This window comes from Dacryopinax primogenitus (assembly GCF_000292625.1).
Source record: "Dacryopinax primogenitus strain DJM-731 SS1 chromosome Unknown DACRYscaffold_18, whole genome shotgun sequence".
In the NCBI taxonomy this organism is placed as follows: Eukaryota; Fungi; Basidiomycota; class Dacrymycetes; order Dacrymycetales; family Dacrymycetaceae; genus Dacryopinax; species Dacryopinax primogenitus.
The window spans coordinates 459,675-482,759 of NW_024467215.1; the positions used below are offsets into that span (position 1 = coordinate 459,675).

At 50.2% G+C, this 23,085-nt stretch overlaps 6 protein-coding genes across 6 annotated transcripts; 2 read left to right on the forward strand and 4 right to left on the reverse strand.

The window, feature by feature from the left end:
- Nucleotides 1–383: 383 nt before the first annotated feature.
- On the reverse strand, nucleotides 384–1,251 carry DACRYDRAFT_24298 (mitochondrial import translocase subunit Tom22). The gene is made up of 2 exons (XM_040773631.1): nucleotides 836–1,251; nucleotides 384–782 (listed from the first exon to the last, which is right to left on the reverse strand). The coding sequence occupies exons 1-2, from the start codon at nucleotides 1,205–1,207 to the stop codon at nucleotides 696–698; spliced, it is 459 nt and encodes a 152-aa protein (XP_040625616.1). The 5' UTR covers nucleotides 1,208–1,251; the 3' UTR covers nucleotides 384–695.
- A 161-nt stretch (nucleotides 1,252–1,412) lies between these two features.
- Nucleotides 1,413–17,253, forward strand: DACRYDRAFT_118516 (P-loop containing nucleoside triphosphate hydrolase protein; the record flags this gene model as incomplete). The annotated part of the gene is made up of 16 exons (XM_040770591.1): nucleotides 1,413–1,741; nucleotides 1,792–3,888; nucleotides 3,947–4,156; nucleotides 4,221–6,630; nucleotides 6,683–6,751; nucleotides 6,800–9,205; nucleotides 9,257–9,535; nucleotides 9,595–10,041; nucleotides 10,095–10,184; nucleotides 10,238–10,337; nucleotides 10,390–10,478; nucleotides 10,527–10,588; nucleotides 10,636–10,780; nucleotides 10,840–13,769; nucleotides 13,820–14,157; nucleotides 14,211–17,253. The coding sequence occupies 16 exons, from the start codon at nucleotides 1,413–1,415 to the stop codon at nucleotides 17,219–17,221; spliced, it is 15,012 nt and encodes a 5,003-aa protein (XP_040625617.1). The 3' UTR covers nucleotides 17,222–17,253.
- Nucleotides 17,254–17,273: 20 nt separating this feature from the next.
- DACRYDRAFT_83255 (D123-domain-containing protein) lies at nucleotides 17,274–18,525 on the reverse strand (the record flags this gene model as incomplete). The annotated part of the gene is made up of 5 exons (XM_040776619.1): nucleotides 17,274–17,601; nucleotides 17,654–17,782; nucleotides 17,848–18,094; nucleotides 18,147–18,285; nucleotides 18,344–18,525. 5 exons carry the CDS (start codon nucleotides 18,523–18,525, stop codon nucleotides 17,276–17,278), a joined length of 1,023 nt encoding a protein of 340 aa, XP_040625618.1.
- Nucleotides 18,526–18,684: 159 nt separating this feature from the next.
- On the forward strand, nucleotides 18,685–19,974 carry DACRYDRAFT_70568 (D-isomer-specific 2-hydroxyacid dehydrogenase NAD-binding protein). The gene is made up of 4 exons (XM_040775924.1): nucleotides 18,685–18,990; nucleotides 19,040–19,281; nucleotides 19,339–19,743; nucleotides 19,791–19,974. The coding sequence occupies exons 1-4, from the start codon at nucleotides 18,726–18,728 to the stop codon at nucleotides 19,860–19,862; spliced, it is 984 nt and encodes a 327-aa protein (XP_040625619.1). The 5' UTR covers nucleotides 18,685–18,725; the 3' UTR covers nucleotides 19,863–19,974.
- An 88-nt stretch (nucleotides 19,975–20,062) lies between these two features.
- DACRYDRAFT_110623 (uncharacterized protein) lies at nucleotides 20,063–21,063 on the reverse strand (the record flags this gene model as incomplete). Its single annotated transcript, XM_040769091.1, has 5 exons — nucleotides 20,063–20,302; nucleotides 20,347–20,361; nucleotides 20,419–20,729; nucleotides 20,778–20,856; nucleotides 20,911–21,063. 5 exons carry the CDS (start codon nucleotides 21,061–21,063, stop codon nucleotides 20,063–20,065), a joined length of 798 nt encoding a protein of 265 aa, XP_040625620.1.
- Nucleotides 21,064–22,277: 1,214 nt separating this feature from the next.
- On the reverse strand, nucleotides 22,278–23,071 carry DACRYDRAFT_24305 (uncharacterized protein; the record flags this gene model as incomplete). Its single annotated transcript, XM_040773632.1, has 1 exon — nucleotides 22,278–23,071. A coding segment is annotated over exon 1 (628 nt), but the record flags the coding sequence as incomplete, so codon positions are not given.
- Between the last annotated feature and the right edge of the window lie 14 nt (nucleotides 23,072–23,085).

The following is a 23,085-nucleotide window of genomic DNA, read 5'->3' on the forward strand; positions in this document are numbered from 1 at the left end:
AAATGTCAGATTTTTTCATTATATGACACTTGTGAAACTCGAGATCTACATTGTGCCCTTTGGGGGGGATCGGCCGTGCGAGCTCTGCTCGTGCCACCCCCCAAGTAGACCAGGCCCACAAACAAGTAGGGCCTAATAGACGAGTAAGGGGGACCCTTACAGAGGGTTAGAGTGCGTGTAACGAGATAGAACAGGTATTCCGATGCAATCCCGGCCAGATTCCAACTCGAGATCGAGGTTGAGTTGGGGCGCGTTCGGTATGCGCTCTACTTCAGAGATAGACCCCCCTCTATCTGAGTTAGAGCTCAGAGCTCTATCTCTCGCCTCAATCGCTCCTCCAGACCCTGAAAATGGCTTCGTCAGCCAAAAATGTGACCAAATAGTGCAAGTCCACCGAACGCGTCAACAACGTGTCAATCTCGCAGATAGTGCTGATCTCTACCTGTCGTCAAGATAGGGAATATAGATCGAGGTAGAGATAATGCTACCTGGTTGCCGAACGGGCTCTAAGTTAATAATTGTTTTGGAGGCTCTCTCTACTAGAGGTGCTGAAATTTATCGTAGTGAATATGGTTATCATAGGCCTGGAACAGCACGGGTTTGGCTAATCAATAAAGCAAAACAGTACATGTGACTTCATGGAGGGGTGCGCTTTTGCGAGGCCTGGGCAACTAAGAAGCTGATTATATTTTGATCTAAAAACCAGGGGGGACGACACCTTGGCTCTTCTGTGGCGGCATTTGGGATCCCGTTTGGGAAGGGAACACGCCGGGCGCAAGCATCTTATTGCAGGTTAGTGAGATGATAAAGACATATTTGCCCAGAAGAGACACACCTGCTGTCCCTGTTGCTGAGCTAGAACTTCCCGCTCTTGAGCGACAAATTTCGCTTCATCCTCCAGACTGAGAGCCAAAGGCAAACCAATCAACAGCGCCGATGTCGTGATGACCCAAACGACAGTGCCAGCAATCTTGCCCCCTCGTCGAACATAAGATGCAGCAGAATAAATACGCTGGGCAACTGCTCGTCGTGTACTGGGAGGCACAATATCGACAAGTGCCGCGATGCGTTCAGTGAGAGTTTCCGACTCCGCGGGAAGATCGGAAACGAGGGAACTGACTGAAGAGGACGCTTCTGAACTGGCATAGGGCGAATTCATTTCTCCAGGCTGCCGCTCGGGTTCGTTCTCGATGGACACCTTGACCATGTTGTATGCTTCTCTTCTCTGAAGGTGTGACGATGGTGGTGTGAGACGTCTAATGACAAGTACTAATAGCACCAAAAAAATGGACCCTTGGAAGATGCGGAGCCTTTTAATGAAGCATAGCCACTAGTGAACGCACAAAAATTGGAAAACAAACTCGAACGAACATACCTTTTACTAGACGGTGTTCGGCACCCTCAGCCTTGTAATGGCAGCAATCGATCCTCTCAACATCAACTATATCAAACAGGCTCGAGAACTCTTGTGCTACATTACGGACGACATTCGGCCGAAATGTGCAACAGTGCTTGTTGTCATCGAGCAGCTCCTCTCTGCAGTTCGCATTGATCCAACCTCACTCTTGCATTGTCTCTCCGACGCTCTCGCGACGCCAGAACTAACATGGCTTGTAGCAAGACTATTTCGGCCCATATTGATTGACCTGGCGTCTCGATGGCTTAACTCGGCCAATCCGTTCACCTTGGACCGCCTCTTCTGCATAGCTTACCTGCTTGAGGTCCACGAGGAGCTCTATCCGTACGTGACCTGGCTTCCGTGCTGCAAATTTGAACTTACCCATTCTTCAGCATTCTCATCCGTCTACTAGATACGGCGCCATCGGCTGAGGTCGTATTGACCTCAGGTGAAAACATGGAGATGCCGCTAGCAGTAGAGCGTTGCCATGCCGTGCTGCTCACTTATTATCGGCTCCTTGTGGTCAATCCAGGGCTATCTCGTTGCTTGCAACTGTCTCAAAAGCTTCTGAAGTCCATGATGGAAAGCCATCCTGATCGAGGAACCCGGCTCTTGTCTGTGCTTTGTTTCGCCCTACACGGCGGGCTCAGTGAGTCTGAGCGGGACGATCTTGTGACCACCTGCTTAGGCGACTTTGCTGTCCGCGACGCTACAGTGCATGTAGGTCATGTCTGTGGTTGTGGAATGAACGCTCTGGATCTATCTGTGCAAGACGGATGGCTGCTTCCTGTGTCGGAACGCAAGAGAATATTGGAATTACGGGCAGCATTGCAGGACGATCCCGGCTTCTACAAATGGAACCAGGCTGATCACGAGCATGGAAGGCTTTTGAACGATACAGACCTCGCAGGGAGCATAATGTCAATATGTGGCGTGTTGGTCCTTCGACAAGCTGCACCTTTCGAGCCAGTCATCTCGCCCATTGCAACAAATTTCGTCGTGACAAAGTCTGCCTATCCCTGTCTACGAGATCTTGCTCTCCACTATTCTCAGAAATTGCCCTGCCTCCTGTCTTCATCGCCATCTGCGGGTAAAACAATCATGCTCCAACATTTGGCACAAATGGTTCACGGCAGCGCTTCTCAGATCGTGTCCATACATTTGGCGGACACCTCTCTGGATGCCAAATCACTTTTGGGCACCTATACCTCCTCATCAGTTGTCCCTGGATTATTTGATTGGGTTGATGGACCGCTTGTCCGTGCTATGAAGCTCGGCAAGTGGCTGGTATTAGAAGATATAGACAGGGCAGCACAGGATGTCCTCAGCACCCTTCTTCCACTATTGGAGAGTATGGGCTCTCGCCGCCGGATAGGATCCCAACCATCTGTGGACGTGCCGGGCCGTGGTCGAGTGTTCGCAGACAATGAGTTCATGGTTTTTGCTACACGCTCCGTACCATCCTTTGTCCCGATCATCCCCACTGCCGGTAATTCTCGGCCATTCTCGGCACCAAGGTTCTTGGGTCATCAGCATTTCTCCGAAATAGCCCTTCCGGTCCCAACTCTTGATGAGCTTCCGCTCATCATACACGAAGGCTTTCCAAATTTGCACGATGACTTGATCCCTCTCATTATTCTCATTTGGAACACGGCTCGCGAAGCTATCTCTGTCCTGCAAGGAGATGCCAAGGATATCGATCTGTTAGCACTCAACCGCTTGTGCCGCCGTGTTTCATGCCTCGCCACCGTCAAAGCTGAACTTAGTCGGAAACCCGTTTCCCATGAAAAAATCGCACTCAGCCATGCAGCGCGGGAGGAAATTTTCTTGGAAGCACTTGATATTTTCGTTGGACACGTGTCACATTCATTACAAGAGGGACAGCCCAGAGAAATTATCGACACGATTGCAGCTTGTTTAGGCCTATCTAGCGAACGCATTCAATGGGTGCTTTCTCAGCGTATTCCGGAGCTTCAGTCTTCTGCACTGGATGGTTCAACCGCCCTTGTTATTGGTCGAGTTTCTACTCAACGGATTCATCGTCATGTTGTCCTAAAGTCCCACCGACCATTTGCTTTTCATCGACATTCACTGCGACTGCTCGAACAGCTGGCTGTTGCAGTGTCTGCAATGGAGGCGGTCTTGTTGGTCGGAGAGACAGGAACTGGCAAAACCACCGTCGTTCAACACCTTGCTTCTATGTTCGGCCACTCCTTGATCGCACTGAATTTATCGACACAGACGGAGACGGTGGACATAGTCGGCGGGCTAAAGCCAATTGATCCTCGTTTGCCCGCTATTACGCTGCAGGGTCGCTACATGGATATTTTTTCAAGTACATTCAGCCGAAAGCGAAATTCCGATTTTGTTGACTCCGTGCGCAAGGCCTTTTTTCAAGGTAGGTGGCTGCGCCTTTGCAGTCTCTGGCGAGAGTCAGCCAGGCTTGCACTTGAGCGAGTCAGCCGGAAGGAGGCCGAAGGTGACAATGAGTATGTATCTATGTTCGTCACCGCTTCCCTGCCGAAACTGATTAGTAAGTGTCTTCAGCTCGCACCAAGGGCAGGAATCTTCAAAGCCAAAGAAGCGACGAAGAGTTGACAAAATATTTGATCAAGAGGCATCCGATTCTGCAAGCCTATGGACAGAGTTTGTGGCAGATGTAAATGCGTTTGAAATTCAACATCTTGATCCGAACGCCCGGTTTGTGTTTTCCTTCGTAGAAGGACCACTAGTGAGAGCATTGAGGAGCGGTGAATGGTGAGAACAGTCTTGCATACTGGTTGACATTGGGTTGTCCTAACTACGATGCTCCCGTCTACAGGATTCTTCTAGACGAGATAAATTTAGCGTCGCCCGAGGTGCTCGAGAGCATTCTTAGCATCCTCGAGGGACCAACTGGCTCTCTCACGCTCACGGAGAAGGGCGAACTGGAGCCAGTTCCTCGTCATGTGGATTTCCGACTCTTCGCCTGTATGAATCCTGCCACTGATGTTGGCAAGAGAGACCTACCTCACCGACTTCGAAAGCACTTCACGGAGATCTTCGTTCCACCGCCAGAGACTGACAAGGGTGTGCTGCTTGCCGTGGTGGAGCAGTATCTTGGCGGACACGCACTGGGTGACCGATCATGTCTCCTGGATGTTGCTGAACTATATCTCAAAATCAAAGATATGGTATTAAATGGCAACCTGGCTGACGGTACCAACCAGGCTCCACATTATAACATGAGGACTCTTACACGAGCAATGACTTACGCTGCCGATCAAAATCAAATCTTCGGCTTGCGCCGCGCACTTTGGGAGGGGTTTCTGATGTGCTTCGCAATGAGCCTTGACCAAACGAGTTCCAGGGTAGTTCGCCAAGCAATGGAAGACAGTTTACTGGGAAGGCTGAAAAATCCGAAGTCACTTCTGCGCCAAGTTCCAACCATACCTGGACCATCCTATACAGATGAATTTCTGCCCTTCTATGTAGAGAAGGGACCTGTCCCGATTCCTGAGATCGACGGAGGTTATATTCTAACCCCTTCTGTTCGGGCGAAACTTGGGGACCTGGCGCGAATTGTGAGCGCAAAGGGGCTGCCTGTTCTGATACAAGGACCAACATCGAGCGGAAAGACGAGCTCCATAGAATATCTAGCCCGGAGAACAGGCCATAGATTTGTTCGGATCAACAATCATGAACATACCGACATTCAGGAGTACCTGGGCAGTTATGTTTCGGACGCTTCCTCCGGGAAGCTCATTTACAAGGATGGACTCTTGATCCGTGCCTTGCGCCAAGGCGACTGGATCGTTTTGGATGAACTGAATCTGGCCCCTAGTGACGTATTAGAGGCACTGAATCGACTGCTGGACGATAATCGAGAACTGATTATTCCTGAAACAGGCGAAGTCGTACATCCTCATCCGCATTTCGTTTTGTTTGCCACCCAAAACCCACCAGGCTTATACGCAGGCCGCAAGCCCCTTTCTCGGGCTTTTCGCAATCGATTCGTTGAAATGCACTTCGATGATGTACCGGAAGAAGAACTGGAAATCATCTTGTGCCAAAGGAGCAAGATCCCCCCCTCCTACGCCCAGCGTATCGTTTCTGTGTTCAAAGAGCTTCAGCGACGTCGTCAGGCCAGCCGAATCTTTGAAACAAAACAGAGTTTTGCAACTCTGCGAGATCTCTTCCGTTGGGCCGATCGTGGTGCTTCCAGCGTGCAGGAGCTGGCGGAGCATGGCTTCATGTTGTTGGCGGAGCGAACAAGACACGCAGACGACAAGGATGTCGTGAAACAAGTCTTGGAAGAGGTGCTTAGAGTGACAATAGTGCCCTCCTTGCTCTACGGACCTCCTTCAAGTACACCCTTCGTCACCCAACGACTGGTTCTGACATCAGCTACGCAGAGGCTTTGGACTCTTCTGAGTGAAGCTGTTCGTCACAGTGAGCCTGTCCTTTTGGTCGGTGAAACAGGGACCGGGAAGACAACCGTCTGTGATCTACTGGCTTCTGTTTTTGGCAGACCTCTTTATACGGTCAATTGTCATTTGAACACGGAGACAAGCGACCTGATAGGTGGCCTCCGACCCATACGAGACAAAACACTCCGACGTGACCGAATGATGACTGAACTCAGAGTCCAGATGGAGGAAGCTGGATACAGTGCGTCCCAATATGGTTCTCTAAACTCGGAGAATCTTCGAGAGACCATCCAATCTATGCAGCGTCAATCTGATCTGCCTTCCGGAGTTGCTTCCATGCTTTCGCAAATCACCCAGGAGCTACTGTATTTCGACTCTTGGGTAGAGTGGAAAGATGGTCCATTGCTTGAGGCCATGCGACGTGGAGGCTTTTTCTTACTTGATGAGATATCTTTGGCCGATGATTCTGTTCTTGAGCGCTTGAACAGTGTGTTGGAACCTTCTCGAACATTGGTTCTAGCAGAAATGGGTGGCGGGGACATCGAAAATTTGACTGTTCAAGCCCACGTGGATTTCCAATTTCTGGCAACCATGAACCCTGGGGGGGACTATGGGAAGAAAGAACTCTCTCCCGCCCTTCGTAATCGATTTACCGAGATCTATGTGCCCAATCTAGACAATCACCTTGATCGTCGTCTCATTATTGCTCGCAGCTGGGCGAGTTCCGAGCTCGATGTCTATACAGATGCACTGTTGAGCTTTTGGGAGTGGATTGAGAGGTCATTTGATGTGAAGCACAGGTTCGGGTTGAGAGACATTTTGGTATGTTGAAGCTTGTCTCTGTTTTCCTGCTGCTAAGCCGATGATTTCAAAGGCGTGGATCCAGTTTATGAACAAGCTCACCCTAGAGAGAGACACTCGGCTATCATTGGCAGCTTTGTTTGTAGGTGTTTCCCTCCTTGCATGTGGCCGGCCGCTCACGAGCACACAGCATCACGCAGCTCGCATGACGTTTGTAGATGCGCTGGGTTTCTCCGAGGGTGCCCGAAATCAAGGCCCCAAGCCGTATGCATCCATTGCCACCACAATGGACAAGCTGCAGGAACTAGTGCCACTGCGCCCGAGTGACTTAGCAACCTTCACACCTGTTTTGAACGACGATTTCCGAGAATTTCGGATCGGGTGTTTTGGATTGTTAAAAGGACCGTTGCTGTCCTCTTCAACGGCCTTCAGCTTCGTCGCTCCCACAACGCAGGAGAATGCGATGCGACTCCTCAGAGCAGCACAGCTGCCCAAGCCGATCCTTCTCGAAGGCAGTCCCGGTGTTGGCAAGACGAGTCTGATAATCGCGCTAGCCATGGCAGCTGGCCGCAGTCTCTGTCGCATCAATCTTTCCGACCAAACAGAGCTTACCGATTTGTTTGGTTCGGATCTTCCAATTGAGGGAGGTCATTCTGGGGAATTCGGCTGGAAGAGTGCCTCGTTTCTTCGAGCTATGGAGCTTGGCGAGTGGGTACTACTGGATGAAATGAACCTGGCCCCGCAACCTGTGCTTGAAGGACTTAATGCCGTGCTGGATTATCGTGGACAGGCTTACATTCCAGAGCTCGGAAGGACGTTTCATTGTCACCCTGATTTCCGGGTATTTGCTGCTCAGAATCCTCTCCAACAAGGCGGTGATCGCAAAGGTCTTCCAAAATCATTCCTCAATCGATTCACTCAAGTTTATATATCAGAGCTAACCGATTCCGATTATCATGCTATTTGCCATCATCTTTACCCCGAGGTGTCAGTTGACCACTTAGAGCGATTGATACGTTTCAATCGAATCGTATCTCAAGAGATCGCAAACGGGAGTTTCAGCAGCCAGGGCGCGCCATGGGACTTCAATCTTCGCGACTTGCTTCGATGGCTGGGGCTATACCAACACAGTCTGCCCTCTGGATCTTTGGACATAGCTTGCCGGCGTTCTTTCCGCTTGATCTATCTCGCTCGACTGAGAGCACTCGGCGATGTAGAGCGTATGACTGACATATTTGCGGACATATTTGGGAAGGAAGGATTGCAACACGTAGCTGGACGTCGCTGGTTTGAGTCTACAGAGCGCCATGTTCAATTTGGCCACGTTGTATTTCCAAGGCTGGCTTTCAGCTCTTCTGACAACATGTTTGCTATCCTAGACACTCAGATGGAAGTCCTCGAGCATGTCGCAACCGCTGTTCGCCAAGCTTGGATGGTCATTCTCACAGGCGATCGCAATTCCGGAAAGTCAACCCTGATACGTTTACTGGCACGCGCATCCGGGGTTCCGCTGCATGATCTCAGTATAAATTCGGCTTCAGATGCCGGCGACCTGCTCGGTGGATATGAACAATGGACCCTCGAAGCGGAGTGTCTCGATCTCAGCTCAAGAACTCAAGCCTTGCTTCGCGAGCACGTCGTAAGTCATCCCCATGATCGTCTTTTCGTAGAAGACATGTGCAACGAACTCCAAGTGATCCTAAGGTCCGACGGAGGCCCCATCGCCGATCGTAGGTTCTCTACGATCGTTGCGCATTGTTTCCAGATGGTTTCATGGCTTTCTGAGCGCCGCGCAGATCCCGTGGTGGAGAAACTTATTCAGGATCTACAGCAAGAATCCACACCCACGAATTATAAGGGCCGATTCAAGTGGATCGATGGACCCGTAGTCCGCGCCATGCGTGAAGGGCACTGGCTCATGATAGACAATGCAAATCTTTGCAACTCAGCAGTTTTGGACCGGCTCAATTCTGTGCTGGAGAACAACGGCAAACTCCTTCTCAACGAGCGCGGGCTGGTTGATGGAAGTGTCCAGGAGATACAGCCTCATCCGGAATTTCGTATCATCATGGTTATTGACCCGCAGTACGGGGAGTTGTCACGGGCGATGCGTAACCGTGGGGTGGAGATATTCGTTCGCTCGCCATTCGACGAAGAAAGAGATCGTTCTCGGATTCAACACGTTGTTCGATGTCTGCCCACGCTTCCTACAACAGAGGAAAATTTCAGCTTCGTTCTACAAGGGAAGAGATTGCGTTTGGGCTTGCTTTTGGCCCCTGCTGATGGAGAAAGCCGGCTCCCAGCTACTTTGTTTCTGTACGATTCACTTGCGATCACCCACAGCAAATTAGCCCGACAAATCCTTCCCATCGATGCTCTCAGCATCTCTGGAGAAGTTCGAGCTCGGGTAGTATACTTGGGGCAAGCTACACGGCGCGACTCTCACTCTCTCTTCCGACGCATGTGTGTTCTGTTGCAACCCGGCAACACACGTGACCTCGTGCCTTATCCGTCCTTCGTTGAAGATTTCATGAGTCGAGACAGACTTGTGCTTGCTACTAAATTGTCTTTGTCCTCCTCTTTCATCGCGAATCTGGTAAGTGAAGAGATGTGTTCGTCCATGATTGTCTCTGATCTGTATTGGCAGCCATTTGACCCTGCTCTAAATCCGATCTTCGACGACTTGCTTTCTACTCTGGCACTTGAAAGGGAGACATTTTGCTCCGATATTGTCCCTTTAATGGTGTCCACGACTTCCCAGACGGAAGATAATCATGTCGTGACTAAGCTCTTGCAATCGTCTAGCACCACTCCAGGAGCGCTATTCATGCGGAGTGCGGCCCAGCTGTCAGTGACGGCCATTGACGATGTGCTTTCCTTTGTGCGGTTGTGCTTAACTGATATTCGATCCTTTTCCGATACGAAGGTGCTGCCAGCTATCTGCCTACTTTCTTATACTGACATTCTATGCTGACATTCGACCAGGAAGTCACCCAGCTCCTCCTGGATTTGGTGGATTTCATCCACGCGCTGCAAATAGCATTATTAAACACAGCAGCAAATTATTCCGTCATTGCCGTTATCACTGGATGGTTGAGGCACAATGCACTCATGTCGAACCCAGCCTTTGCTAATACGTCGAGGACTCTGCTTTTTGTGGAGAACAGCGTTCGGTTGCACAGGGGTACTGGGATGTTCGCACTGTGGTTTAGCTTGTGGAATGGATTTGCGCGAACAGGCTTCAGTTATGGCATTGAGTGCTCTCCTTTCCTCCATTCAGATGTATCAAGTGCAGATCGCCGAGCTGAGGGAGCCGAAGTGTCTTCTATGCGGGATGGTCCGCGGGAAATGAGTCTTGGACGCCCAAATAGTCACGACGTCTTCGGGTACAAACAGGTAGATGACACAAATTCATTGAGGCAGGAGGAAGATGTTAGTAAGCTCACTGTCATCCCATACTGCTGCTAATGGAAAATTGTACATAGGTGCCTGGTAGCGACCGCTACGAAGTCTGTGACACATGGACTGTCGTCCTCTCTGCCCTGGAATACGTTGCCTTGTTCCCTAACTCTGAGGTGATTTTTTTTTCCTTCTTATATGCATCCCTTCTAGATGACAATACACACAGGGCACGTCTCTTATAAATGTAGACTTCCCATTCAACAGTAGGAGTGACCCAATCTCGCAGTTGTTCACGTGGACAAATGTCTTCACGTGTTACCATCGCAGTGCGTCGTCCGTTCTAAATGGATCCGCCCTTTACTGATAGAGTGCTTGAAGACACAATACCGAACTTCTCCTATATACCGCATCTGATATTCCAATGGCTCGACTCATTGAAAGCCTTTTGGACCGGTCGCGAACATCAAGTATGTCATATGCCCAAGTTTGATGTGTATCAGCTCATTCATAATCAGCGCGATCTCAACCCAGCTCTTGTGTTTAGCTCGATCGAACTCCATAATACGGTCAAGGCTTCGTGAGTCGCATATGTCGGGCACACTACGATGAACTCATTCGGAGCAGGGCAGAGCCATGCACAATCGCATCCCTGAAGAAGGTGAAGGCAGCATTAGAGAAGCGGGTGAAAGCTGTTGCACTTGTCACCCTCTCAAATCCCCCGAGCCGTTCAAATCAAATGCGACAAGTCATCGTGGCCTTCATTCAGTTTGTGAGTGAAATATTTATGTAACTTTCCGTAAAACATCGCTTACTCCCGTCGGGCGATAGTTGTGTGGTGGAGTTGCGTCTCCACAGCATCGTGACCTCCTTGATGCTCTTCGGTTTTCCTCTCTGGGAGGGTCTCTTGAGAGCCGCGGCAAAGCATGGCTCGATGCTCTCCAGCAGACCGGCAATGGCAAGCTCTTCAATGTCCTTGCATCCTTCATTCAGCCGGCAATTTCGCCACTTTTCCGACTGCCAAGCTCAGACTCAGCGAATCTCCTTCACTTAGCGAAGGCTTGGGTCGCCCTTTCCCGGGGATTACGAGAGTTGTATTTGCCAGATAAACCCACCGACCCTCTGGTCAATATCACCTCCCAAATGGAATTCCTGGAGGAACGTATGAAAACACTAAGAGCACAGTTGGGACTCCACCGACGGAGCGAATGGTTTGCTAATGGACATGGCACCAATTCGCGGATCGATAGTCTCATGCAAAGACTAAGCAAGACAGAACAGGACCTCGCAGCAATCGATCCTCCACCTATCACTCGCTCCTCCGATCCAAACATTATCAACGCCTTTTTCGGCGAGATCGAGCAGTTCATGCAGCAAGTTCTAGATACAACACGGGTAGATCGACTCCTCCACGACTTGACAGAAGAAGCTGCGGGACCTCAAACATTGCGCATGGCAGAGGTGATCGATCATTCAATCGATGCGTTTGTGCAAAGAATTCGCGAGGTGTATGCACCCCTATTCGATCTTGTGTTTGGGGCCATTTTGTGCATGCGTTCGCTGCAAGTCGGCATCAAGCTTGCCTCACGGGTTGCAACGCTGGAGGAGACAAAGACGGGGACGGCCCCGGTGACGACTCCCCTTTTATTGACCCAATTCCCTGCAGCAGCAACAATATCTCGGGTCTGCGATGGATCCCGTCGTATTCCTCATGTTCCACCCAACTTGCTCGTGACAAACGACATCCTCTTGACTATATGCCTCATGGCCACGAGGAGCTATCTCCATCCACTATTACAACCAGACATCGATCTCATCGAGCCGTTATATGAACTGCTCTACTCCCGTTGGTCAGACCAACAAGACAAAAACGAAGCCGAACGTTTGAACAAACAAAGTTTGTACCGTTATCGATCAGAAAATGAAATCAACCACGATGAATCAGAGGAGCAAACAATGGAAAGGGAACTCCACTTGCTCTTTCCTGACTTCGAAGTGGATGTTTTCCTGAAACCAGAAGCTGGCTCCACCTCACATTTTCACGCGTCAGGCTGGGGAACGAATACCAGTCTTCGAATATGGACGATCCACCAAATTCTTTTTGCCAGCTCGAAACATGCCTCCACCATGGCTGTGGATGTTGTCAAAACTCTTGTGGCCGAGATTCATTCAGAGCAGCTGGCTGGTATCGATTTTTGTCAGCTTCCCGATGCCCTGGATGCAGGGAGCCAACTGTTCAGGCTCAACTATCTGAACGACGCGTTGTCGAGCCTGTCGTATGACGAGCATGTACATTCAAGAAACAGCGATTTCTACTGGGGCAAGAATATACCCGAGCTGGAGAAGGTTTTCCTAATACTGTCGGAGCTCGATGCAAGGCTGGTTCACCTTTTGCCCCTATGGCCAGAACAAGCGCTGCTCCGCGAGATTCAGCCTCGCTGCAGAACAGTGCTCGCTCAGTCATTAGAATCTTCTCTGGCTCGGATATTGCCGAGTCTCGAAAGCCTCGTCCATCATATCGGTGCATGGGAGGAGTTTGCCAATCGCGAAAACTCCTTATTAGCTTTCCAGAAAAGGCTTGTTTCGTTGATCGTTGAATGGAGAAGAATGGAATTAGCGTGCTGGGCGACGCTTCTTGATTCTGAAGAGCGGTTATTCTCCCGGGAAACGTCACAATGGTGGTTCCTGATTTATGGAGCTGTGACCAGGCCCTCTACTGGTTTCAATGGTCAAGTGGATCTAAAGGAGCTGTGCTCTCTCTTGGACGATTTTCTTACAAACAGTCCCGCAGGACAGTTCGAGGCACGACTGGATCTCATTGCTTCGTTTGGCGTCTACCTCAAGCGCATTGCCCACACGCAGTTCCGATATACCGAAGCAGCTGTTCTCGTGGGGTCTCTTGCAGTATACTACGAGCAGTTTCGCAATACTGTTCAGGAGTCCATGCTGAAGGAGAGGAAGCCTTTAGAAGATGATATCCGCAACTTTGTTCAGTTGGCAAGTTGGAAGGATGTGAATGTGGACGCTCTCAAGCAAAGTGCCAAGAAAACGCATCGACATCTCTATCAAACTGTTCGGAAGTTCAGAAAAATATTGCGACAGCCAGTGACTTCAATGATGTCTATATTCGATCAAAACCACAAAAACTCCGGGGAAATCTCCGAAGAGGAACCAAGGGTGCTCAGCAAGCACTCAGAACCTCAGCTGTACATACCAAATGGTGCTCTGACGATGGGCGGGACCTCGATTCTTCAGTTATCTACATTGATCGCACGTCTGCGAACGTTGAGGTCATCATGTCTGAGCAACTTCATCAGCCAACACTCATCAACACATGTTGAGCAGCTAAGCTCCACGCTGATCGGCACTATGGAGGAGTTCGTGGCGGAGACCTCCACTGCCGTCGGCGAAGCGACGAAGAAGGCTCTAGTTGCTCGAAAACGCAAAGCGTGTTATGACGCATTAAAGGCCCTGAAATCATTGGGGCTCTCATCACGCTTGTCCACCAGAGTGCTCGAAATCCAGAAACAAAGGCATCACCTTCTAGCATACTGTGATGTTGTCGGCTCAGAAGAGTCATGCGATCCCACGGTGGAGTTGCTCCGGAAGACCGACACATACTTCTATAGATTGTGCGGAATGATTCCACTGTTGCGCAACGTATTGAGCAAGCATCACAAAGACATATCTACTCGAGATCTGGAACGCGCAATAGGCTTTGCCGAATCTACGTTTGATCAGGGACTGAAAGGACGACGTCTGTAAGTCCCTTTCAATGGCCTTTTCTACATCAACGCTGACAATCAGGCAGACTGGCACAAACGTATCACACGCATCGTAATATACAGAGGGTCCTCTCCCGCTTAACCACAACCATCTCATCTCATTCAAAGGCGTACATAAGGTGTGGAAAACCGGCGGAACACTACGTCCGTTCTCTGTCTACTGTGGCAGACGATGTACTTTCGGTGCTGCGAGAAATCCTGAAAGGCATGCACCTCCTGAACAGGGTTTGCCTCCCGCGGACGGGAGAACCTGTTGTACAGCATCGGGTTCTTGCGCTTGCTGAAGCCCATGAACTTCTGGTGCAGCGTCTCACTTCGATTTCTAAGGCCATGATAAGGACAGTACCTGCGATTTTGCTCAGTGGTAAGTGTCATTTCTTAGGCTTAGAGCATAAAAAATTCTGAGACACGTGGCAGATGAGATCTCTGACTGTGAAGCGGCTCGGGTAGCGATGCTCGAGACATGTACCCTCCTCAAGAGGATGTGGAAGGAATACCCCGAATACGCAACCATGATTGAGCCAGCTGAGCAGTGGCTGAGCGCTTCTCTTTGCGCACTTCACGATATCGAAAGCCAGACCGCATCTGTTCAGTCTGAGGCGACCACATCGCAAGCTCTGAGCAGTGAGATAATTGCAGATGTACTCCTCACCGCCCAGCAACTAGCGCAACATGCTGATGAGCCACGTGGTGATGCTTCTGGCGGTGTCCAGACGATATTCCAGAACCTCAAGCACATCGTTGACTTGTTCCAGCTGGCGAAGATTCAGCAGACCTTATTCTCGCTGCTCTCAGTAACAGGGCACTTGGATTCAACCCTCGACCCATTGAGACAAGCAATGCCCTTTCTGGAGGAATATTTGCAGATGACATCCCTGGCCATATGGGAGGCCGCTCGACATAACAAGGCTACTTTCAAGCTTGCATATGTGCTACATAATGTGATCAGATCTATTGCTTTAAAGGGCTTTTGCGGACCCCAGGAAGACCCAGCTCATGAAGCAACAGCCAATTCGAGAGCGGAACCTGAGGGAACGGGGATCGGAGAGGGAACTGGTGCTGAAGATGCGTCTGCCGAGGTTGAAGATGAAAGTCAAGTAGAAGGAACTCAAAGGAATACTCCTGTGCATGGCACTGCTGAACAGGGCGAGGAACAAGCACACGAGAGCGATGCCTTCGAGATGGAACAAGATTTTGAGGGCGCCCTCAATGATGTGATGATGTCTTCTGAGGGTGAGGATAACGATTCAGATTCTGAACGACCTGATTCGGACCTTGATGAGACTGTTGGTGGTTTGGATCGGATGGATCCTTCCGTTTTGGATGAGAAGATCTGGGGTGATAAGAACACGCAAACCAAAGCCGATGATGATCAACTTCCTCGGAAAGCCCCCAATCATTCGGCCCCCAATGATAACATTGGCGCTCAGCGTGAGCCAGATGATCGGGACAATCACGATAGGCAGCCTAGTCTGTCACCGGACGACGGTACTACTATGCCAGATCTCCAGCAACAGGACTACGATGATGCTGCCAATAACGAAGACGGAATGAATGGGTCATTAGACCACAATGACATACCTTTGGGAGATGCTCTCGACCTTCCTGAGGAGCTGAATCTAGAGCAAGATCAGGCATCTGTGACCGAGACTGGCGTTGCCGATGAAGACGTAGCCGCCGATGATGCACGAAGTGAGTCCGATGGAACCCATCTGTCAATATCCCAAATCGAGGACATGCCATTCGATAAGGGTGGTTCCGAGGACGCGGTTTCTGAGGATCACTCTGCGCAAGTTCCAGAAATAGGTACTGCAGGTGAAGCAGATCACGGGAAGGGAGCAGGAGCTCAGACAGGATTTCCCGGTACCTCCGAAGATAGCCTAGATTCGGCAAACACCGATATGCATGTAGGACCTGCTACATCTCGCGGAGAACAAGTAGAGCTGGAGGATGGCGCAGAGGCTCACGCTGTTTCCTCCGCATCTTTATCCGTCCCGCAAGAAGGCTGCAACAATCAGCGGCCGGCTCAGAAAGATTCAGTCCCGCAGTCATATGGAGCTGAAGAAGACGGCAAGCCTTCCGGAGCGGATCAGACGAGCAACGACGAGCGTCAAACTGGTGACACAAGCCAGCCAGCACTTCGCACGTACAGGGAATTTCAAACCCCAATTCAGCGAGCCGAATTCCAGGATATATCTAGCTCCGGTCCGCTTGAATGGGCGCACGAGAAGGATGAGAGGGTATCAGACCAACAAGCGCTTGGATCACGACGTCAGGACGAGGGCATTCCTTTCGAGCAACTGAACCTGGAGGATGATATCGAGATTGATATCCACTCGCAAGATGTAACAGAACACGCCGAGCCTCTGATGCACGTGGATCCTGATGAGATGTTGGTCGACGGCGGACGCGAACTTTGGCCAGCCCAGGATCAGGGCATCAGCGACAATGAGTGTGAGAACGAACCGGATATTGACCCTGCACCACTTCGGTCTGCTCCTGGTGACCAGGTTATCCCCACTTTCAAAGGCCAGCTGAACGAAGGAGCCGTCTTCTCAGGACACTGGCCAACATACGTTGATGCAACACATGATCTGGCATTCTCTTTGTGTGAGCAGCTCCGACTTATTCTCGAGCCCACGCGTGCCACTCGGCTTCAGGGCGATTATAAAACCGGCAAGCGTTTGAACATGAAGAGGATCATCCCATACATCGCGAGTGACTTCACCAAAGACAAAATATGGCTACGACGCACCAAACCCAGCCGAAGAGAATATCAGGTGTTGATTGCGCTGGATGATTCCCGCTCGATGGCCGAATCTAAATCGATATCTCTCGCGTTTCACACTCTTGCCTTGGTGACAACTGCTTTGGGGAAACTGGAAGTGGGCGATGTTGGGGTCATTCGTTTCGGGGAAGATGTAGAAATCGTTCACGGATTTGAACAAGGGCCCGTGACAGAACACGTTGGGGAATACATGCTGTCTCGCTTCGGCTTCTTGCAGACTGGCACCAATGTGCATAATCTGTTGGAGGAGAGCATTGCAATGCTCTGCAAAGCTCGTGTACGCTCAACGCAACAATCGGTCATTGCCAACGATTTGTGGCAACTCGAGATCATCATATCCGATGGCGTATGCCAAGGCCATGAGCGCTTGCGATCGCTGGTTCGGAGAGCAGAAGAAGAAAAGATCGTCATTGTCTTCATTGTGCTTGATTCCTTGCACGGGCAGAAGCTGCAGCTCAACGAAAACTCAATTATGTCCATGATGCAGGGCGCTTACATGGAAGTTGATGGACGCATGGAAATCAAAATGACCAGATATATGGACACGTTCCCATTCACATATTACATCGTTCTCAGAGATGTTCAATCCCTTCCGGATGTCCTGGCATCCACGCTTAGACAATTTTTCGAGATCAGATAGCTCTTTTGCAATCTATTGAACAACCCCCGTACTCCCCTTTTTATCTGATTTGGTCTAGAGTAATCGTCCGTCGTGCTCTTTCTGGCTTGCAATAATCTCTGCAGCAAGTGCGTCACTGAAATTCTCCGGTGTTCGCCCAGCAGAAAAGTGTAGCGCTTCAAAAGGTAACATGTTGTGTTGGTATGCTGGGGCGTTTCGGGTAGCCTCTGCGTGGCCTTGTGAATTGACGACGGCAATTTTTGGCGGATATGATGCACCCATGGCAAGATCAAGAAGCTCTTGGTATGTGAAGAGCAGCGGATCGGTGCGACGCGCAAAGGGATTGATGTCGATCAAGTGTGCCCGACGAAAATCGCGTGTAAGAAGTACGTCGAACACATCTGAAGAAGCATCGTTTATCGAGCGTCAGGGTGGCAAAAAGTTGGGGCTCACAGTGCGATCCAACTGGGCATTTCATCATTAAATTTTCTCGCCATAAGCGCTCAATTGTGTTACGGACGGTCACTTGTATTTCGGAACTGTTGAGGAAGTTATAGTAATTTGGATCCCGTTGTGATATACCTGCATGATTACAATGAATAAAAGATCATGGCGCATCAGCGAAACGGGTCAGATAACTAACGCACCCAGTAGAACATTATCTCGAACGAAACAACGGAATTCTCGACTTGTATCAAAGGTGTACCATTTTCGCAGCGATAATTCAAGCTCATAATTCATTGATTTCCCTTCTTGGTCAGCTTCGCAACCCTCAAACACGATGACAGGATCGAGGTCAAAATTAACGAAGTCAGATGACTTCAGGAGCAGATACACATCGGCTGGCGAGGTACACTTTAGAGGTGAGGATCTGGGGAGCATCCATGCTGCGTCCTACATACTGCTGTGAATGCATGCAGCCATTGGAAGCCAGAAAGGAGCTAACTTTGGGAGAGCTCCAATTTAGCTTGGGGAACACTGCACCAAACAAGGCAATGGCTTGACGAATCTGGGCATCGAGTTCGGGGAAAGTGTAAGATGGACCTTCGTCATCCTCGTCTGACTCCTCATTTGATAGATATGTTCTGAGAAAACGTGTCAGCTCAGCAGGTGTACCACAGACATCCACCATGGATCTCGTACCTATCCTCTGCGCCCGTCGGTATATAAACGCCATCCGCAAGAAGATAATCACGAAACCCGGAACTCAGCGGTCGGATAATGATGGTTTTGATGGTGATGGAAGCGAATATTGGATACCAGGAAGAAACTTGACACGCCAGAACTTGCGATCGTGTGATGGGTGGAAATAGGAGTGGAGACATACAGACATGAAGAACAGATGAATGCCCTTGCTCTCAAGCGGAGCGCCGGAAAGATACCGGGCCGCGTTTTGTGGGCGTCGGCCCTGATCGGCCGTGTCTCCATACAGCCAAATACATGGACTTCTCTTGGAGTTAAAATGCTGCGAGCGTTTAGTTCTTCTTGGCTCCTCATCTATCCAAATCAACACGTCCACCGCAGTATGGACTCTCCAATCCGAGTTGCAGTCCTAGACGACTACCAACATGTCGCGCTCCAGTCAGCGGATTGGTCCCCTTTGAAAGCTCAGGCTCAGATCGATGTTTTTGATAACACCATCCCAACGAACCAACCTGAAAAGCTCATCGAACGCCTCAAACCGTACAACGTGATATGTGCCATGAGGGAAAGGACCAAGTTTCCGGCTGAAATACTCAACAATCTCCCCAACCTAAAGCTGTTAATTACAACCGCCGCAAGGAACGCTGGTATGCTGTCGTGTGTTTGGTCATAGTCAAGGCTGACACATGAAGCAAGCATTTGACCTGGCAGCGTGCAAAGCGAACAATATAATGGTTTGCGGCACTCAGAGCTACGGCAATTCAACAGTGGAACACACATGGGCCCTGCTTCTTGCTGCTGCTCGCAACATACCCCGCGATCACTTCCATGTCGCCAATGGAGGCGTTCCATGGCAGACAGGTTCCCTTCCACTAGGATTATTCGGAAGGACGCTTGGTCTCATTGGTGTGGGTAAACTGGGCACAAAAGTAGCTGAGGTACGCAGTTACCAAAAGAGTGCATTGTCGCAAAGCCTGACATGCCCGCCTGTCCAGATCGCGAATCTCTTTGGCATGAAAATCAGTGCCTGGAGCCCTAATTTGACCCCAAAACGAGTGGCAGCGTTACCTGTGCCTGTGACTTATGTCCCTTCTCTGAATGAACTGTTGGAGCAGTCGGACATTATCTCGATTCATATGGTCTTGTCACCTTCCACGCGCAACCTCATCAACCGGGAATCATTTTCACACATGAAACCAAGTGCGCTACTTGTCAACACTTCACGGGGCCCTCTGGTGAATGAAGCTGCATTGCTTGAAGCTCTGGAACAAAAGAAAATAGCTGGAGCTGCCCTCGATGTGTACGACGAAGAACCTCTCCCCCTCGAGCATCCTGTTCGAAAGCTGGACAACGTCGTACTTTCCCCTCACATGGGTTACGTTGCAGATAGCAACTATGCTGTGAGTTATTTGCTGGCACAATGACGTACATCTTTCATGATGAACAGGTCTTCTTCCGGGATACCGTTGAAAACATCCTCGCCTTCTTGGATGGCCAGCCCAAGAGAGTAATAGAATAAGAGGGAGGGACAACTCCGTTAGGTGTCTGATCTCATCGGCACTCGTGCAGGACAGTGTGAAATGACTAGGCTTTGGTACTCTGGCCCGTTGTAACCCATGCGATCATTTGAGACCCCCCCCAAAAAAAACGAAGGGAATGTAACATTCTCGATCAACCACTAGCCACGGCTTTCGTACACAAGGACGTCAAGATTCGGGGCTAAACGGAATATTGACCGAATTTACTATCCTTTGAGGCCGGGTCTCGCTTTGGGAGACTGTCCGTTGACGCCGTACGGGTACCCATGCTAACATTTGCTTCTTTCATGACATCCACCTCGGTCCGTCGACTGATGTTAATAGGGATAGGCTGCATGTTGTGGGATTCGTCATCCGAACGAATTGATCGTTTCCACGATGAGATACCGCAACGGACAATGATGGATGAGAACGTGATGCCCTGCAGTTGGTCAGTAACAGTCGAAGTAAGTGGTGATCATGCACAATTGTCCCACACAACTGCAGTGAGCAATAGTGAGATTTTGCATGTGAGGGGAGGCGGAATTGGATGCGTACAATTGCAGACATGATGACTGATACCCAAGGGGCGACAAAGTTGACAACCAAAAATACCAGAAGAGTCGCCGTGTATAGGAGTCCGGATTCTACCATGATCCACACAATAGGGAGTAAGCCTGTGAAACTCCGATAGGTGGCAGTTGCTGCATCCATTCGCCATAGCCTGTAGGCGATCATACTGGTGACAGTAACATTCTGCACCATAGTGAGAACGATGAAAGCGTCGAGGCCGTGATATAACTTGAGTGCGTCAGATGGCAAGTACGTTGCAGTTCGGGTCAGTTCGACCACAATGAATATGAACACGGCTGAAGATCGATTGAGCACCAAACAAGATCCTAGGATGTCTTCCTCACCAATACTGGTCATAAACATGACAACAGGTAAGGCGATGGCTGTCCAGCTCTGGCCCCATATCAACCAGCCTCGATAGATCTACCGATACCAGAGATGAGAAACCATTTTTTGTCCCTGCTGACTTCTGCGTACCAGTATGGCATCTGCAAACAGACAGATAAACAGCCCAAGTATTTGAAGGGTTAAGCTTTTCCAGTAGAAGGGCACCTCCAAAAATGCTATCGGATCGGCTTGGCCTAAGTAAACGAACGCATCAAGGACGTTGGACAGCGTTAAGCCCAACATGAACGTGATGATGATGAATAGGATGATGGATGCAGCCAATAATACTCGGTTCTGTTGTCCCACGGAACGTCGATAGAATAAGATGTACAATGAACCAACGAATAAAGTTAGATAGACGCCTAGGTCAAGGCGTCAGAAACGCAAAAGGCCTCGAATAAGACAACAACCATAGAGGAGGCATGTGGTAAAGAGTCCCGCAATCGTCGCAGCGTCGAGGCCGAGCATCTTCACGAACAAGACTGGGTGCGCAGTAAGTGTGTTCGACAGTCTCTGAGGGGCGGAAGAGAGACTGGCGGCTCAGCAAGACGATTAATATACTGGGACGCCATGACCGAGATGACATTCACTGATCGCATTGATGACGGTCATCAACGCGCCACCTCAACCTTCTTGATCAAGTTGGGCACTGATCGAGTATGTGAAACACTGTCCAACCGTTTCACATCATAACTGCATTGCTGAAAAGCGAAGTACCATGCGAAAAACAAGACGAAAAGGTCATTGTTCACGTGCCTGTTGATCAGAATATTCACCGGAACATCCGCACCATGCCTCGAAGGGGCCAACTAACCGGCCCCCTCATGGCCGGCTTGTTCTCGCAAAACCTCCAGGGTGAACGGGCCGGTGCACAAGCGGGTTGGACTGAGCATGAAAATAATGATCGGATGGACGGACGGGTGAATTGTCACAGATACTATTTGGACAATAACGCCACGGGAGCATAGGTGGCGATGTTTGACAATGCACAGCCATTTTGCGGGTTGACAATATAGGCGATACGGCATCGTTTCCATCAGACGGTGAATGGTTATGAAACAGCTCATGGAGTCAATATTTGCCAAACTAAGGCAGAGCGTGATAGCACAAATGCCTTACATGAATGCAATCTCGGTCAGGGCCCTACTTTCTGGGTCCTTGATCCTCTCCTCCTGATGTACGAAGCCCCCACTATACATAGTGGGACTAACAGGGCTCACCCTGTATCGTGCACTGTTACTATCTCTCGAGGATGTGCTGTCCATTGATGGACCACGTTTGTGCGGGTGGAGATCAGAAAGAGTAGCCTGTGATGAATTAGGAGGCGATAAAGAATCTAGAAATATCACGTACTGCCACATCTGCCCCTTTCCTCCACATGGAGAACCTTGTCTTACCTCTTTCCGTAGGTGAAGCTGTGCCACGTTTGGTTGGACGCCTTGTAGGGCGTTCGGCAGGCGAGCCGCCAATCCTTGCGCTTCGTGATACGGGACTTTGGCTACTGGGCGGTGAATCCGACGGCAATGTCGTCTGTTTTACCTCCTCCACGTCCTCCTCGTCGTCGGAATCTCCTACAAAAAACTTGCTCGATCTGCTGCCACTCTGTATCGCGCTACGCTTGCTAACCGGGGATTCTGGCGATTGACGACTGCGAATGATATCGGGAGATTCCTGCAAGATGATTTTGCGGCGGCTGGTTACGGTGCCTCCCAACTCCAACTCATTATGCTTCTCCTGTGTAGGCGACTCCATCATGCCATCGACTTCCAATGATGAAATGATGGGTGACTCCGGAAGAGGCACGAGAGTGGGATCGACGTCCTTTCCTTGGGCAACCTCCTCTCCTCTCCCCTCGGGGAGAGGCACAGCATCGGAAAGAGCGGAGCGATATGGAGGGGGTGCTTTGCTATCAGACGTTTGTGTTTCCGCAGATGCGTTTTTGACAAGGGACGCCGTCGACTTGTTACTGAAAGCGGCGAGTAAACTTGCTTTCGACATGCGACGCACTGGACCATGAGGTCTCGAGGTAGGCGCTTGGACAACCAGTGTGATGCTGGGATTCTTTGGTACACCCATATTGGGGATGGGCGGTGCATCCACCTTCGCTTCAGGAACCTCATCTTTGCCGCGGGACATACTGCGTAACCGTGTCTTGAAGCGCTTCAAAAAAGTAGGTGAAGAGCCCTGCTTGGTTTTCATTGAAGCAGAATCTGTTGGGATAGGAGGGCAGTCTTTCGTCGAAGGAGCCCGGTCTGCGGGACGTGC